This window comes from Dendropsophus ebraccatus, chromosome 1 (assembly GCF_027789765.1).
Source record: "Dendropsophus ebraccatus isolate aDenEbr1 chromosome 1, aDenEbr1.pat, whole genome shotgun sequence".
In the NCBI taxonomy this organism is placed as follows: domain Eukaryota; kingdom Metazoa; phylum Chordata; class Amphibia; order Anura; family Hylidae; genus Dendropsophus; species Dendropsophus ebraccatus.
Window position 1 is genome coordinate 212,719,672 of NC_091454.1, and position 14,562 is coordinate 212,734,233.

The 14,562-nt window shown below is 43.1% G+C and overlaps 1 protein-coding gene and 1 long non-coding RNA gene across 6 annotated transcripts in view; one reads left to right on the forward strand and one right to left on the reverse strand.

The window, feature by feature from the left end:
* The window catches only part of LOC138768844 (low-density lipoprotein receptor 1-like), a 54,040-nt gene extending 46,472 nt beyond the window's left edge, over positions 1-7,568 (forward strand). The window contains exon 11 of the mRNA XM_069946810.1: positions 7,354-7,568. Within this exon, the coding sequence (XP_069802911.1) occupies positions 7,354-7,382 (29 nt within the window). The 3' untranslated portion in view covers positions 7,383-7,568. The remainder of the gene's footprint in view (positions 1-7,353) is intronic.
* Positions 1-14,562, reverse strand: part of LOC138768879 (uncharacterized) — a 152,064-nt gene that overhangs the window by 109,371 nt on the left and 28,131 nt on the right. The window lies entirely within an intron of this gene.

Genomic DNA, 14,562 nt, shown 5'->3' on the forward strand with positions numbered 1-14,562 from the left:
AATAGTCAATAGGCCATGTCCCCAACATTGACATAGTTTCCTCTGTGCTAAGCCCCAGCCACTTGACAAATGCATCACAGAATGGAAAAAAAAGTCATTAAGTTTTGCAAAATCTGAGGTTTGCACAAATTTTTTTTTTTTTCTGTTCTGAATCAGGTGCTGACTTAAATTCTGCAGTTAGAATAAATCTGAATTGTTCTGGCCAGCCACACAGTAGTAGCTCCTGAGCCTCTGGTTGGGGACACCTGCTATAAGGCATCAGGGTAGCACCATGACTCTTGCACTTTTTTTTCTTTGTGTGGCTTTCTTGTCTACAGATACAGGTAGTCTTTCCTTCTGGAGAGATCTCTGGCTTGGCTTACAATCATGTCACTAAATGGAGTGAAACGTTGAAAAACTACATATTAAAAGTAGCTGCTCTGCATATTCTTCCCCCATTATTATTCTCCAAAAATATAGACTTAGGGCCCTATTCCACCGGACGATTATCGTTTGCATAATCGTTAACGATTATTAACGATCTCAAATGACCGCTATTGCGAAAGACCTGAAAACGTTCACTCATTTCCATGGAACGATAATCGTTACTTATGATCGTAATTGCGATCTTTTTTTCTTCGCTATTTATTTGCTATTGCGTTCGTATCTATTGCAAACGACCGAACGATGTCTTATTCAATGCGAACGATTTGCGAATGTTTTGCAAACGAGCAACGATAAAAATAGGTCCAGGTCTTATAAAGCGATCACTGATTTCTCGTTCGGTCGTTAATCGTTAACTGCATTTCAACCGAACGATTATCGTTTAGATTCGAACGATTTAACGATAATCTAAACGATAATCGTCCGGTGGAATAGGGCCCTTAGTATAGGGAGTGATGTGAGAGATGACAATCTGCACAATATGTCAGTGCTTTATAAAGAAATTTAGGGTGGGCACCTGTAAAAGTTTTAAGGGACCGACACGCAAGTCCCTTCTAGGATCTCCGTCAGGAGAAAGGGGCACTCCAATGAAGAAGAAAAACTTTTAAAATAACAACTAGTGTCAGAAAGTTATAGAGATTTGTAATTTACTTTTATTAAAAAATCTCAAGTGTTCTAGTACTCATCAGAAAGTTTCCCCTGAGTGGTTGTAAACTGGAAACTATTGTGCAGTAGTGCCACCAAAATGTCCTAGCATTTCTAGAACTTGTTACTACAGTTGAAACCCTATCGCTGGCAATGCCACTAAGGTAAAAGCCTCATAGCTAGGCCATATATATTATAGGATTCTTTCACAATTTGGTATAGCTAGAAGCCATCTGTCATATTTCTCTGTACAGTGTCTGGCCATGGACTGGTCCTATTACAAGGCCATCTTACTATTACTGACATTGTGCAACCTTTTCCATCTCGTCACACACACATTGAGCAGCTTTTACTAATATAACTTTCTGCTGAATAGTTGTGCAATTCAGCTCCAAAGGTTGTAAAGTAAGGAGGGACTGGGCACCACCATCACATGTCTTTGCAGGACTTTGCATCACCTATTGCAGGGATAGGGCTCCTTTGGCGCTCCAGCTGTTGCAAAACTACAACCTCGCTTTGGCTGTCCGGGCATGATGGGAATTGTAGTTTTCCAACAGATGGAGGGCCAAAGGTTCCGCATCCCTGACCTATTAGTCATCTTACCTTTGTGAATATGATGCAAGTCACACAGACAAGTTTTTTTATTGCAAAGTGAACCAGATGCTTTTTTTCGGTTTTCCGTGATCAATGCAGAGTAGAGGTGACAGACAGGAAGCTTCACTGCTGGGACTATGATGGTGCGATATATATAATAATACACACAATGCATATAATACACATATCAGGACTGTTCTCAGGATCTGTCAGACAGGACTGGACGTGTAGGGGAAGAATGGTTGTTTATATAACATACAGATAGATGCATTGCTTGCCTCCGGCCATTGTCTAAACGCCATAAATCTTGAGTGACGCCCATCTTACATAAACCGATACTGAAGAAGTGCAGTACAGATGACGGAGCCTTATAAAGAAATAACACACTGAGATGGTATCCCTATCCTGGTTTACTTCCATATTGGCCTGATCACATATACTACTTATGGTTTTGTCTGCATCACAGCAGTGCAGGGGTAACCCTGTAATCTGGATAATAAATGGTTTTCCCCGCAAGCCACCACTACCTAATTGGGAGTGTGAAAATTCACCCTACACAAAAGAAACAATTAAAATATACCATGCTGGGCCAAAATCATCAGATCAGAATCCAGCATTATAGTCCTAGTTGTTACTTTACATTTATCCTTCTATAAATCAGTGTGGGAAAAACACCACACAAAGGTAAGACATACAGAGAGCATTTAGCTGCTGTGTAGTCTAATAGCATTACCTATAGGAACATACAATGACTAGGGCTGTGTCAGTCCTATGTATATAGCTGCAGTCTGGGTATAAGCCCATGTGAGTCCATAGTCACGTTCACTCAGCTCTGCTCCCTCCATTCCTTTTCTCTCCGGCCCCTTCTCATTACAGGGAGGCAGTCCACACTATGGAGGACATTTATTAAAGCAGAAGTCCGGTGCGGGGAGGGCAAAAAATCATTATGGGTGGGGAGAAATTAAAAAAGACAATATGCTCACCTGTCCCCGTGCTGAGACGCATCACCAGGCTCCCATATCCCACTGGTAGTCCTCTTCTCCCAGTTTCTGGGTATGTCACAAGCAGAGTTGAAGGTCACAAGCAGGTGGGATTTAGCCCACTCGGCCAATCAGTGACTACATCGGTGTCCCACCCCAGTCACTGACTAGCTGTGCGGGGCATCTGTCAGCCAGGTCGTGACGTAGCCGGAGGGGAGCTAAGAAGTCAGCTGGCTGTGGTCCAGGAGCAAGACGAGAGATGGACCCCAGCCACCCCACTCCTCCCCGCTGCTCTGCCACTACTGGCATAGAGTGGCCCGATAGCAAAAATGTATTCGCACTTGCGAATAAGTTTATTCACATCTGGCCCCTCTACACCAGAATTTCTACTATACGCCAGTTGATAAATGTCTTATGATAATACTAAGCAGTTAGGCTGGGTTCACACTACGTTTTTGCAATCAATTTTTTTCATCTGTTTTTTTAAAAAAAAAACAGATCAAAAACGGATGGAAAAACAGATGCATGTGTGTGCATTCGTTTTGTTTAGTTTTTTCATTGAATTCCATTGTAAAAAAAAAAAACCTGATCAAAATGGATTCATTTTCTTAACAGACACAAAAACGAGGTCAACTACGTTTTCGTGTAGGTTACCAAACGGATACCTTTTTTTTTTTATAATGGAATTCAATGGAAAAAAACGGATCAAAATGGACACACACACACAAATCCTCTTTTCCCATCCTTTTTTATTGCAAAAAACGGATGTAAAAAAAAACGATTGCTAAAACATAGTGTGAACCCAGCCTTAGGGCCCGGCAGGTCTCTAACTAGATATACACAATGGGGCAGATATACTAATGTGTCTCTGACAGAACTATGGCTGAAAAAGTGGCGCACTGGACTTTTCCCCACTTTTCTGACAGGGACAAAAAAGGACGGGGTTTATTTAACGGGCATGGTTTACGCTGCACCAAAAAAAGCACCTGAATCTGGCAAAAAAAAAAAAAATTGGCAAAGTAATAGATGGTGTAAACTATGAGTAGACAGTCTTTAAAGTGGTACTCCATGCAAAGGTGAAAAATCCTATTCCAGTGCTAATTACCCGTCCCTGTGCGGAACACAGCTGTAGTGGCTGAGCGGGTATTTCCTGTGGGGTCATGATGAAATAGGAACTTGAAGATTCAGAAGCCCAGACACTGACAGAAAAGTGGTGGCACCATTCTGCGGGGGCACGGGGGCAGGTAAGTAGGACTTCCTTGAAATAATCCCACCCCTTGCCCCCTCTGTATTTTTTTACAATTTGCCCAGAGTACCCCTTTAAGTGTGATAGATTTATTAAACAGCCTGCACTACATTGATAAATCTTGTACATTTAAAGATTGTCGAGTCTAAAGGACCCATACACTTTAGACTTTAGTAGGCCGTACCCACCACTCACGGCAGGTTCGGCCATCAATCGATTCTAAGGTGTATGGGGCTCTCCTGAAAAACCACTCACAGGTGATGTCAGGGGAGATAGGGGTTGGGCTTGATGAAAAATCACCGCCTGACCCCTTTGTTCAGGTAGTGATATGCCGCAGCCAAAGCTGTCCACCCTTTCCCATAGAGAACGGAGGAACGTTCCTGTGTGTGGGGAGGACGAGCGGCGAGCAGGAGAGATATAACAGATCAACACACAGATCAGATTCAGGAGACTAAGGGATGCACCATATGTGTTTTCTGTTCTAATCACTTGACATCTGAAAGAATAAATCATGTGATTTCTCCATCTACACAATAACATTACTGTGCGAACATGGTGGATCTCGTAAATAGCAACTGCTGGGGTGATGGGTAAACCTGGGATAAACAAGGTAAGAGAGGGGTTAGGGCACATTCATACGGTTAAAGGGGTAGTTCACAAAAAAAATTCTTTTAAAGGAGACCTGTCACCCCCTGTGTCGGGGTGACAGGCTCCCGACCCCCCGTTACAGCCCCCTATGCTCACCTGATCCCGCCGGGTCCCGCTTCCTGAGCCGGTCGAGTCATTGAGATATGAGCGCCCGAAGCCCGGCGCGCGCGCTCACAGGAGAGTCTGACGCTCATAGAGAATGAATGGGGAGTCCGATGCTCCGTCATTTTCTATGGGCATCGGACTCTCCTGTGAGCGCCGGGCTTCGGGCGCTCATATCTCCATGACCCGACCGGATCAAGAAGCGGGACCCGGCGGGATCAGGTGAGCATAGGGGGCTGTAACGGGGGGTCGGGAGCCTGTCACCCTGGCACGGGGGTGACAGGTCCTCTTTAACTCAACTGGTGCCAAAAAAGTGCCAAAGATTTCTAATTTACTTCTATTAATCAATCTCAAGTCTTCCAGTACTTATCAGCTGCTGTATGTCCTGCAGAAAGCGGTATTCTTCCCAGTCTGGAAAGCAGGAGAGGTTTTCTATGGGAATTTACTGCTGCTCTGGACAGTTCCTGGCATGGACAGATGTGGCAACAGACAGCAGTGTGTCACACTAGAGAGAATACACCACCTCATGCAGGACATACAGAAGCTGATAAGTACTGGAAGATTTGAGATTTTTTAACAAAAGTAAATTACAAATCCCTGGCACTTTCTGCCACCAGTTGATTTGAAAGAAAAAAAAATTTCGGCAAACAATCCCTTTAAAATAATTTAAGATTTGCATGCAGAGTCCATGGCGATACACACAGCCAGCTGCAGCCATAGTGCGCATACACACACACACACAGCTTGCTGCAGCCATAGCACACACACAGAGCATGCTGCAGCCATAGCGCGCACACACACACACACAAACACACAGCCTGCTGCAGCCAAAAAAACACTGAAGAAAAACACAATCTTCTCCCAGAGAGAAAACACCACACTGAGGACAGAGGTTACTGCTACACTACTTATGTCTTCTCATCCTCCTCATATTACACTGCTGCTCATATACAGTCATCCAGCATCCAGGAAGAGACCAGCACAGATCTCCCCCCCACACAATTGACTCTTCCAGCTCAGAAACAAGCTGCCAAATTTTTCCCTGAGCCCCCTTAGAATGTTGAGTCCTATTAGAATGTTGCTCATAAAAAATATTCATGAGCAAAACTCAGCAAAAAAATCATATCAAAACTCAATTTAACTTTTTTAAATATTTTTTTTTTAAAGCTGGATTCGGAGTCGGTACATTTTTTTCCGACTCCAACTCCAGCCAAAACTAGCTCCGACTCCGACTCCACAGCCCTGGTTCATATAGTAACTAACGACTATTGTTCGGTGTATTATGGTGAACGATTTCAGGTCATTCACAAAAGTGATCGTTTGCAATCTTTTATCGTTAATCTGAGAAAACAAAAGAATCGCTTAGTCTAATAGTCTAATGTTGAGCCGAGACTCCTGCAATCACTAGGGGCTTAAAACTTTTTTTTTTTTATAAGTGACAGCAACGCTTTAAAGTGTCACTGTTTTTATAACTTTTAAAACCTAAACCAACAGTAAATGTGATATAAAGCAGGTTTGCAATTTTTTTTTTTAGTTATGGAAAACACGGTACTTCCTGTGTTCTGACTGTTTTTCAAAGTCCCGTGTTTCCCAGCTCATCTGGACTCGCTGTCATGTGATTGATGGACAAATTGAGCCGTGACTCTCTGTACATGTCAGACTTCATTTGTTTAGTCTCTTTTTTTTCAACCAGCACAAGTCTAAAAAGCTTCAAGGACCTGGATTTCTGGTAAGTACAGCATGTTTTACAGCATGACAACAACAAATAATGAATGTAAATTGCAAACTTGCTTTACATCACATCTACTGTTGATCTAGATTTTAAAAGTTATAACGACAGCGACACTTTCTTCCCCCTCTATAATTTGCGTTCTTAACAAGTAGTTAGGTTAGTTTTTGTGGAAGGAGCTGCTGGCTGAAAATAAGAGTGATGTCTGTAAGTGAATGCATGGTAACACAATGACACAGCTTTATGACGCTGCTGCATTTGGCAACAAGCCCACATCCTGCTGGATATATAAAGTTTCCACCATATACTACAATCTATGTTTAACCTGAAAATTGGGAGGGACTGTACTTCCTCATGAGAATAGTTACTGCTACTGTACATGATAGGGAACAATTACTGGGATCTGCTGTCCTTTTAACACGGCGTGCTGCTATATCTGTGCTAGGAGGATATAAACTAGAAAGTGGTGTCACTTCTGCACAGCTCAAGAATAGTGAACACTTTGTAAAGTGGTTGTGATAAAAAAAAAACACAAACATCTGCTTCTATTCAAAAAGAGCGCCACCCTTGTCTACAGGCTTTGTTTGGTTATGCACCTCATCCCCATTAAAGTGAATGCGACTGAGCTGTAATAACAGATGCACTATGTCCTGTATTGTGGCCTCGGTACCCATCTGTACATAATGGTGGGCTTCTTGCTTGCTCCGAGGTGTCAGCGTGCTTGAGATTATCCTGGGTTAGAAAAAACACAGCTACTTTCTTGCAAAAACAGTGCCACCCCTGTCCACAGGTTGTGTGTGGTATTACAAATCAGCTCCATTCACTTCAATGGAACTGAGGTGCAAACTCACACATGAGAGGAGTTATTTCTGGAGAAAAGTGGCCATGTTTTTCTAAGCCTGGATAACTTGTTCGGTGCTTCCAGAGAACTCAGGAGGGTTACAGTCATTTTGTAAATATTTCCTTCCTATCTCTTTCTGGTGCAGGAAAGGGGCCGAGCTGCGGAGTGGTGTGATCCTTGGACGGACGTGCTTCCCCCTCACCTCCTGGTAACCGCCTGCATTCACGTGTGTTGACTACATCGGGAGAGAGAAGCATTTCACATAGGGAACAAAGAACAAAGCAGACTCTAAGGAAACACTGTTTGTAAACTTCACTGTAGATCTGTATGGGGTGCACCATGTGCACGGCTCCTCCCAGGCTTAGTCATTATACTGATACAATAACTAAGGTGTGGGTTGATTTTTTTACTTTTTTTTATCTACCTGCGCTGTTCTGGAGGTAGAAGAATACCTTCTGGTTTATTTCTGTCTCGCCAACAAATGTCATCATGGTAAAAGTGGTAGAGTATGAAAGGCCCGACCACAGATACTGTGACATCTCCGCCATAATGACAGCCGCAGTGTCCCCATAAAACACTCATAAAGTAACACATCTGGTAACTATTTGTCACTCCTATAACATAATAGCGGCAACGTTTCGGGCCATAATAACAGTGCAGCCTATTTTAGGACCATCTATATAGTGAACAAACATATAAATAAGAGGTGGGGACATGTGACCTGCAACAACCAATGAGGTGTAAAATCATTATATTGTATTACAGCCACTGTTTGCCATACTCTGCAACACTTCAGAAGTCCCATAGAAAATGAATGGAGCAATAGGTATGCATGCGTGCTGCCCTACAGTCATTTGGAGAAGGGAGGGGGGAAGACACATTTTTTCTGTTTTGGGGATCAGTAGTCCTAGCAGTCAGATGGTTTGTTGGGAATACACTTTTAATATGTGGAATGACGATGACAATAAAGGCTTGGGAAGGTGGGTTCTGATACTGTGAATGAATTAAAGAGATTATGCAGAATTAGAAAAACATGGTCACTGTCTTCAAAGAAACAGCATCACTCTTGCCTTCAAGTTGATTCCGGTATTGCAGATCAGTTCCGTTGAAAGGAATGGAGCCAAGTTGTAATACCACACACAACCTGAAGACAGGGTGTGGCGCTGTTTTTTGCATAACAACCTTTAATATAGTGCTAGTGCTCTAGTCACAGAGCAGCAATATAACATGAAAACATGGAGGAGGCACAGTTATAAGCAGGTATCTTAGATAAATCCTGGCTCATTTACACAATATTCTTTATATATATTCATTGCTCGATGACAACCTAAGTTTCTAGAAAGCGTCACAAGGTGGGACAGAAGATGTGGCTGCCGCATCTCGGATGGATGGAGTCTATGCCAGATGCTGACTCTCACACACAGAGACTCCTTTAATAATATATCAGCTGAACTCAGATGAACTGAAGGATGCCAAGAGCTATCATCTCATCTCTGCATGAGGTGTATACTCCAGAGCTGCATTCACAAAGCTGCAAACTTCAGAGCTGGAATCTCCCAGCATTCCCCCTTGTCTCGGTTTCTGCACAGAAGAAGTGGTTTGCATAACCAGATATAGGATTCAGCAACTTCTGAAAAGGGGGAGATGTACGCAGATTGCACCTCCTAACTGAACACTCAAGAATATTTATTGATATTTAAAAAAAAAATCCTGACAAACATGAAGAAGATCCTGCCTCCCAGAAACCATGATGAGGTATGTGATGAGAAACCCAGCCAAAAACTACATAGCATGCAGATACAGGTATACAGATCAAGTCACATGTAGATATAATGTGGGCGATAAGACAGTAGCAGAATACAAAGAGGTAACCTGCTCCAGTCCAGGTAGCATCTGGAGGCTAAAGGTCCTGTACACTTTATACTTTCATCTGGCTGTCAGTATGTGCTGTATAAGGGCTCTCACGAATGACCATCGACAGATGATGTCAGTGTTGAAAGGGGTCGGGCATGATGGAAAATCACCACTCGACCCCTTTGTTCTGGGAGGGATAAGACAAAGCCAGAAGTATCTCGCTGTGGCTTACCCCTCCCCTTCCCATAGAGAACACAGGAACGCTCGGCCGTACTTAACGTTCCTGTGTATGGGGAGGACAAGGGCCCGTCGGAAAAGAGAACTTATTTTCCTATCAGTTATTGAAGGTGTATAGCCAACACTATCCCTACGCATTTTCCCATCATCGGTCCATGGAGGAGTCTGCACAGAGCTTATGATTTGCTAAAAAGAAAAAGGCGGATAAATCTACTGATTTTGGCAAAGATTGCCATCTATCGGTTTGGTGCACTGGGGGCGGGACCACCCCCCAGTGCACCACTCAAGCCAGTCTGCCCCTTCTAATGAATATCCGCAGGCCAAGGGGTGGATTAGTGCACTGGGGGCTGTAGTCCCACCCCCAGTGCACCAACCGCCTTATTAGCATAGGGATCTAACTTAAAATGGTGCCGATAATTTCCCCTAAGTATTGTAATGTATTTACAGAGTGACTCCACTTCTAATGCAATATGAAAGAAGCCAGGTAGTGTACCTTTGGCTGTGTAGGCAGTAATGACTGAAAGTGAACATCCCCTTTAAATAATAAATGATTACAACAGCGTGATTTATTAGCTTTAGGAGCAGCGTGCTATAACCCGTACTTCTTGAGGATATTGAATTGCTCTTTAGTTCACAGGCTTCTATTTCATAGTAGAGGGAAGTGTGGGGATGGCTCCATCACCTCCTCACCTAATTTACACAGCAGTTTTGTACATAGGAATTGTGTTCTAGGACTGCAAGTGGATTACTCACTCCTGTTACAGTGTAACTCACAGAAACTGCATAATGCATGGTTGTATGGTTTCTCCCTGCTCAGGTATGTGACCTATAAGAAGGCATAACAGGGAGGAGGTGTAAGGTGCAGTGTATGGAGGTGTATGTGTAAACAGCGCGGCCCAGAGCCAACAATAGACAGTGCAGCCTCCAAGCACCCGACAATCATTTCATGTCACTGATCAGCTGCTGATCACTAGATAGCAGATTACAACACTTCCTTTTACTTTATAATAAGAAAGGAATTAAAGGGGTCATCGAGACTAAAAAAAGTGATAATTTTGCTTTAATAAAGATTTATTACTTTGTAATATAACTTCATTTAAATCAATGATTTTTTTTAAATTTACATATACACTTCATTGACTGGCAGCAGTAAGGAGTGAGCTTTCGGCTGCCACCAATGATTGTGTCAGGGAACTGCTGGGCTGTCTAAAGCCCTGCACTTCCTGACCCCTTTCTCTGTTCTAGCGCATCTGAACGGCACTATACAGAGCAGAGTCCTATGTCCCCCCTGTACTGTATATTCTTATATATGGTAACTGGAGGGAGCTGTATATAAGACACTATCCCTGTGTGCGGCAGCCTTAGCACAGCGAGCAGTTATTTCTATTACTGCCCACTCAGCTAGAACCACTAGCGGAACAAGTGGGTTTTGCAAATATGAGAATCCGAGAAGAGTGGTGGTGGTTGTTTCCATGCTGTTCATTGTGCGGTAATCTGTATTCTGTATTTCTCAGGTTGGTATGATAATAATAATAATAATACTAATAATACTTTGTATAGTTTCAATCACATTTTAATTGGTATATTCTGACCCCTAGAACTTTTTAAAATTTTCCATCTATGGAGCTGAATTGGGGTCCATTCTTTGCACCATAATTTGTAGTTTTAGTTTGGTACCACATCTGCATAGACCGGACCTTTTGATCACTTTTTATTCCATTGTTTGTGGGTTATGGTGGGAATAAAAAAAACTGCAGTTCTGCCAGCTGGTATTACTTTTACGCATTATATAGCTATAATGTAGATAAGTACAGATATAGGGGGAGATTTATCAAAGGGTGTAAAATTTAGACTGGTGCAAACTACCCACAGCAACCAATCACAGCTCCGCTTTAGGCAGTGCTGAAAGGAAAGCTGAGCTGTGATTGGTTGCTGTGGGCAGTTTGCACCAGTCTAAATTTTACACCCTTTGATAAATCTCCCCCATAGTGTATATATATTATATATATATATATATATATACACACACACTAAGGCTATGTTCACACAAAGTTCTGCGGTAATTTCTGCAGTACTTTGTGCTGCAGGTTGAGAGAATTCCATCCGGAGTGTATACACATAGGGGAAGATTTATTAAACTGGTGTAAAGTAGAATTGTCTCAGTTGCCCCTAGCAACCAATCAGATTCCACCTTTCATTCCATACAGGCTCTTTGAAAAATGAAAGATGGAAACTGATTGGTTGCTAGGGGCAACTAAGACAATTCTATTTTACACCATGTTTGATAAATCTGCCACATAGTATACACTCCGGCCGGGATCCCTAGTGGCACTGCGAGAAACTGACATATCAGTTTTCTGCGGCCGCTATTCAATGAAGAGCGGCCGCAGAAAACCCTGTCACTGCACACTATGGAGAGTGCGGCTCCGGCCGCTCGCTCCATTGTGTGCAGTGAAGAGTTCTGATGCGGGCGTGCACGGATGCGCCAGATCAGAACTCAGCGGTGCTAAAGATCATCCGGCCCTACTGCAGTACTGGCCAGGACGATCTTTTCTGGGACCGGTCGTTCCGTGACCTGGCCGGTCTCATACAGCGCCTGAACATATCCTAAATCTGTATATACTATAGCTATACAGTATATACAGCAGCCAGACCACAGCTTTTAGAGCAGAGAGGTGGTCAGTAACCTAGACAGCAAGCTGTCAACAATGAGAGGACAGAGCAGCACATCAGGAGTTTGCCAAATTATTGTATTTTCAAAGATATTTAACCTGATGAGTCCTAAATGTATAACCATATTAGCTGAGATGGGAATACTCCTTTAACCAAACACACATGGCAGAGACTCTACATAAAAATACTGATCTCTTGTGCTGTGAAGGTGGTCATAGTGAGGTAGGAACCCTTCATGACTTTTGTGCACTCGTAGTCTTTACCATGTAATTTAGAAAGGTTTATGGTCATGAAAATGTAGTTTCCCACAGTCTGGAAGTGCTGAATTACTACACTGCTGAAAAGCTTATCACAACCTGTGATGTCACTCTATACTATACCAAGCAAGGACGTCAGCTCTTCAACTGTCAGACCAGGAGGCCGGTAGTCTCTTCAACTTCTGACCATGGTCCAAAGATTATATTGTTGTACGCTGAACGCCTTCTTGCTGTAAACAACCACATTTGTTCCATAATTCCAATAAAAAAGGAAGTTGTGGCATTACTATAGGGTTGTAAACAAAGGATATCTTATCACCGCTCCTGATAACATTCCCAACATGCAAAATAACAATATGGCCACCTAGTATCTTCTTCTCTGGGCAGCACTGGTTATAATATAGGTATCAACAATACTGCAATGTGGGCCTAACAAGAAGCAATCCTCGGACAACTACAGAATCAGCAGCTGCCTGGACACAGTGCCATACAAATTGTACAAAGAAATTTAAAGGGATGGCATTGTTTTTTTTATTTTATTAACTGCACTCCCCTCCTCGATAGCAGTTGCCTCCCCCCCTACCCTATGTCAGGGCTCTGCTTGAGAGTCACTACATGGATCACAAAAATGTTACGATCATGGCTTTCTATGGAAAGATTTCTATTCCTGTTCAGTGTGATGAGGAAACAAGTGACTTCCCATTCGCTTCTAATCAAGGGATCGGCCGGAGAGTCACGGTGCAATGGTAAGTCTATGGGTGAAGCATGTGAGGCTTGGTGTGGTCACATGTACAGGCTGAATCACGGTCTATATACAAATGCTTATCTATTTAGAGAGAAGGACAAATGCAGCATAGATTCTTTACTGCCTTACAGATTCTAGAGGATTATAGGGGCTCAAACCTGTGGGTAGTATACATCTTTAGGCCACCAATAGTGAAGAGCTAGCCAACTCTGACTGGACCAGCCGACTCTACAATATGGACGGAGGCCTCCCAACTCTCCCCAGATAGTGTCAGGGTAAAGAAGTGTCACCATATTGGCTACCGATCCGGCCTGTCCCCTCCACTGATAATCATTAGAGGGAGCAGGCCAGCCGGGGGGCTTAGTCCCAGCCCCACGCGGCAATCAATGGAGGCTTGCATATCGCCAGGCAGGGACGGGCTACGGCTCCTGACCGGCTTGTCTTCTCTAATGATTATAAACGGAGGTCAGCGTTCCTGACGGCTAAGCCCCCCCCCCCCCCCCCAACAATCATTATAATGAAGTGGAAGTGCTTGGCTGCAAGTATTGTGCTCTAAACTGCTATCCCAAGCTGTCTACAGAACTACAATGGGAATCAATGGGGCCACAAGATATTCCATATACAGGAAACCCCACTGACTTCTATTAGAACCATACTCTATTCAGTATAGCTGTAGAGCACTTACCGCACGCGCCCCTTCATTCTAGCCTTATTTGGGGGTCTCAGCTTTGCGCGATACGTGCGTTGGAGGGGAGCATTCACACACTTCTGACCACAGGTAGTATGACCAATATGTGATTTTGTCTCCTTATGTTTACAACTTTTGGCCAAGTGTTTTTTGTGCAATGAATCACTGTTTACAGACTGCTGTTTAATCTTGTTTACCGATTCTTGTGCAATACTGTTTTAATTATCCTGTGGATTCCTAGTCCCATGTGCATGGCTATTGGCTTTTATTATTGTTAATCATGTTTTATATGGAATTCATTAATAAACATTATACATATTGATTATCATCGTGTCCCTTTTTAGTAGGAGATAGAGACCTGAACAGGCCATAACATATCTTAAAATTATTTTGCCCGGACTTCCTCCTTACATGACTGAAGACGACCACTATGAACAATAGCTTATCCCTTCCAATGGTTGGGATTCCTCACTGAAATAGCTGGGAGTACACATACCTTAGAACCCCCCAAAAAACTTTACCAGGCCAATATTATCCCATATATTTCTAACCTGGAATCCACTCTAGACAATTGGAAACCCTTTACATTCTCTTTCCTAGGAGGGGCCAATTGTCTCAAGATGATGGACTCTACATACTTTAATTGCTACCTCTTTATGCTAGGCCCAAGGATGAGAAAAAAAGACTACTTTTAGAGATGAGCGAACCTGGAGCATGCTCGAGTCGACCCGAACCCGAACGATCAGCATTTAATTAGCGGGGGCTGCTGAACTTGGATAAAGCTCTAAGGTTGTCTGGAAAACATGGATACAGCCAGTGACTATATCCATGATTTCCACGTAGCCTTAGGGCTTTATCCAAGTTCAGCAGCCACCGCTAATCAAATGCCGAAAGTTCGGG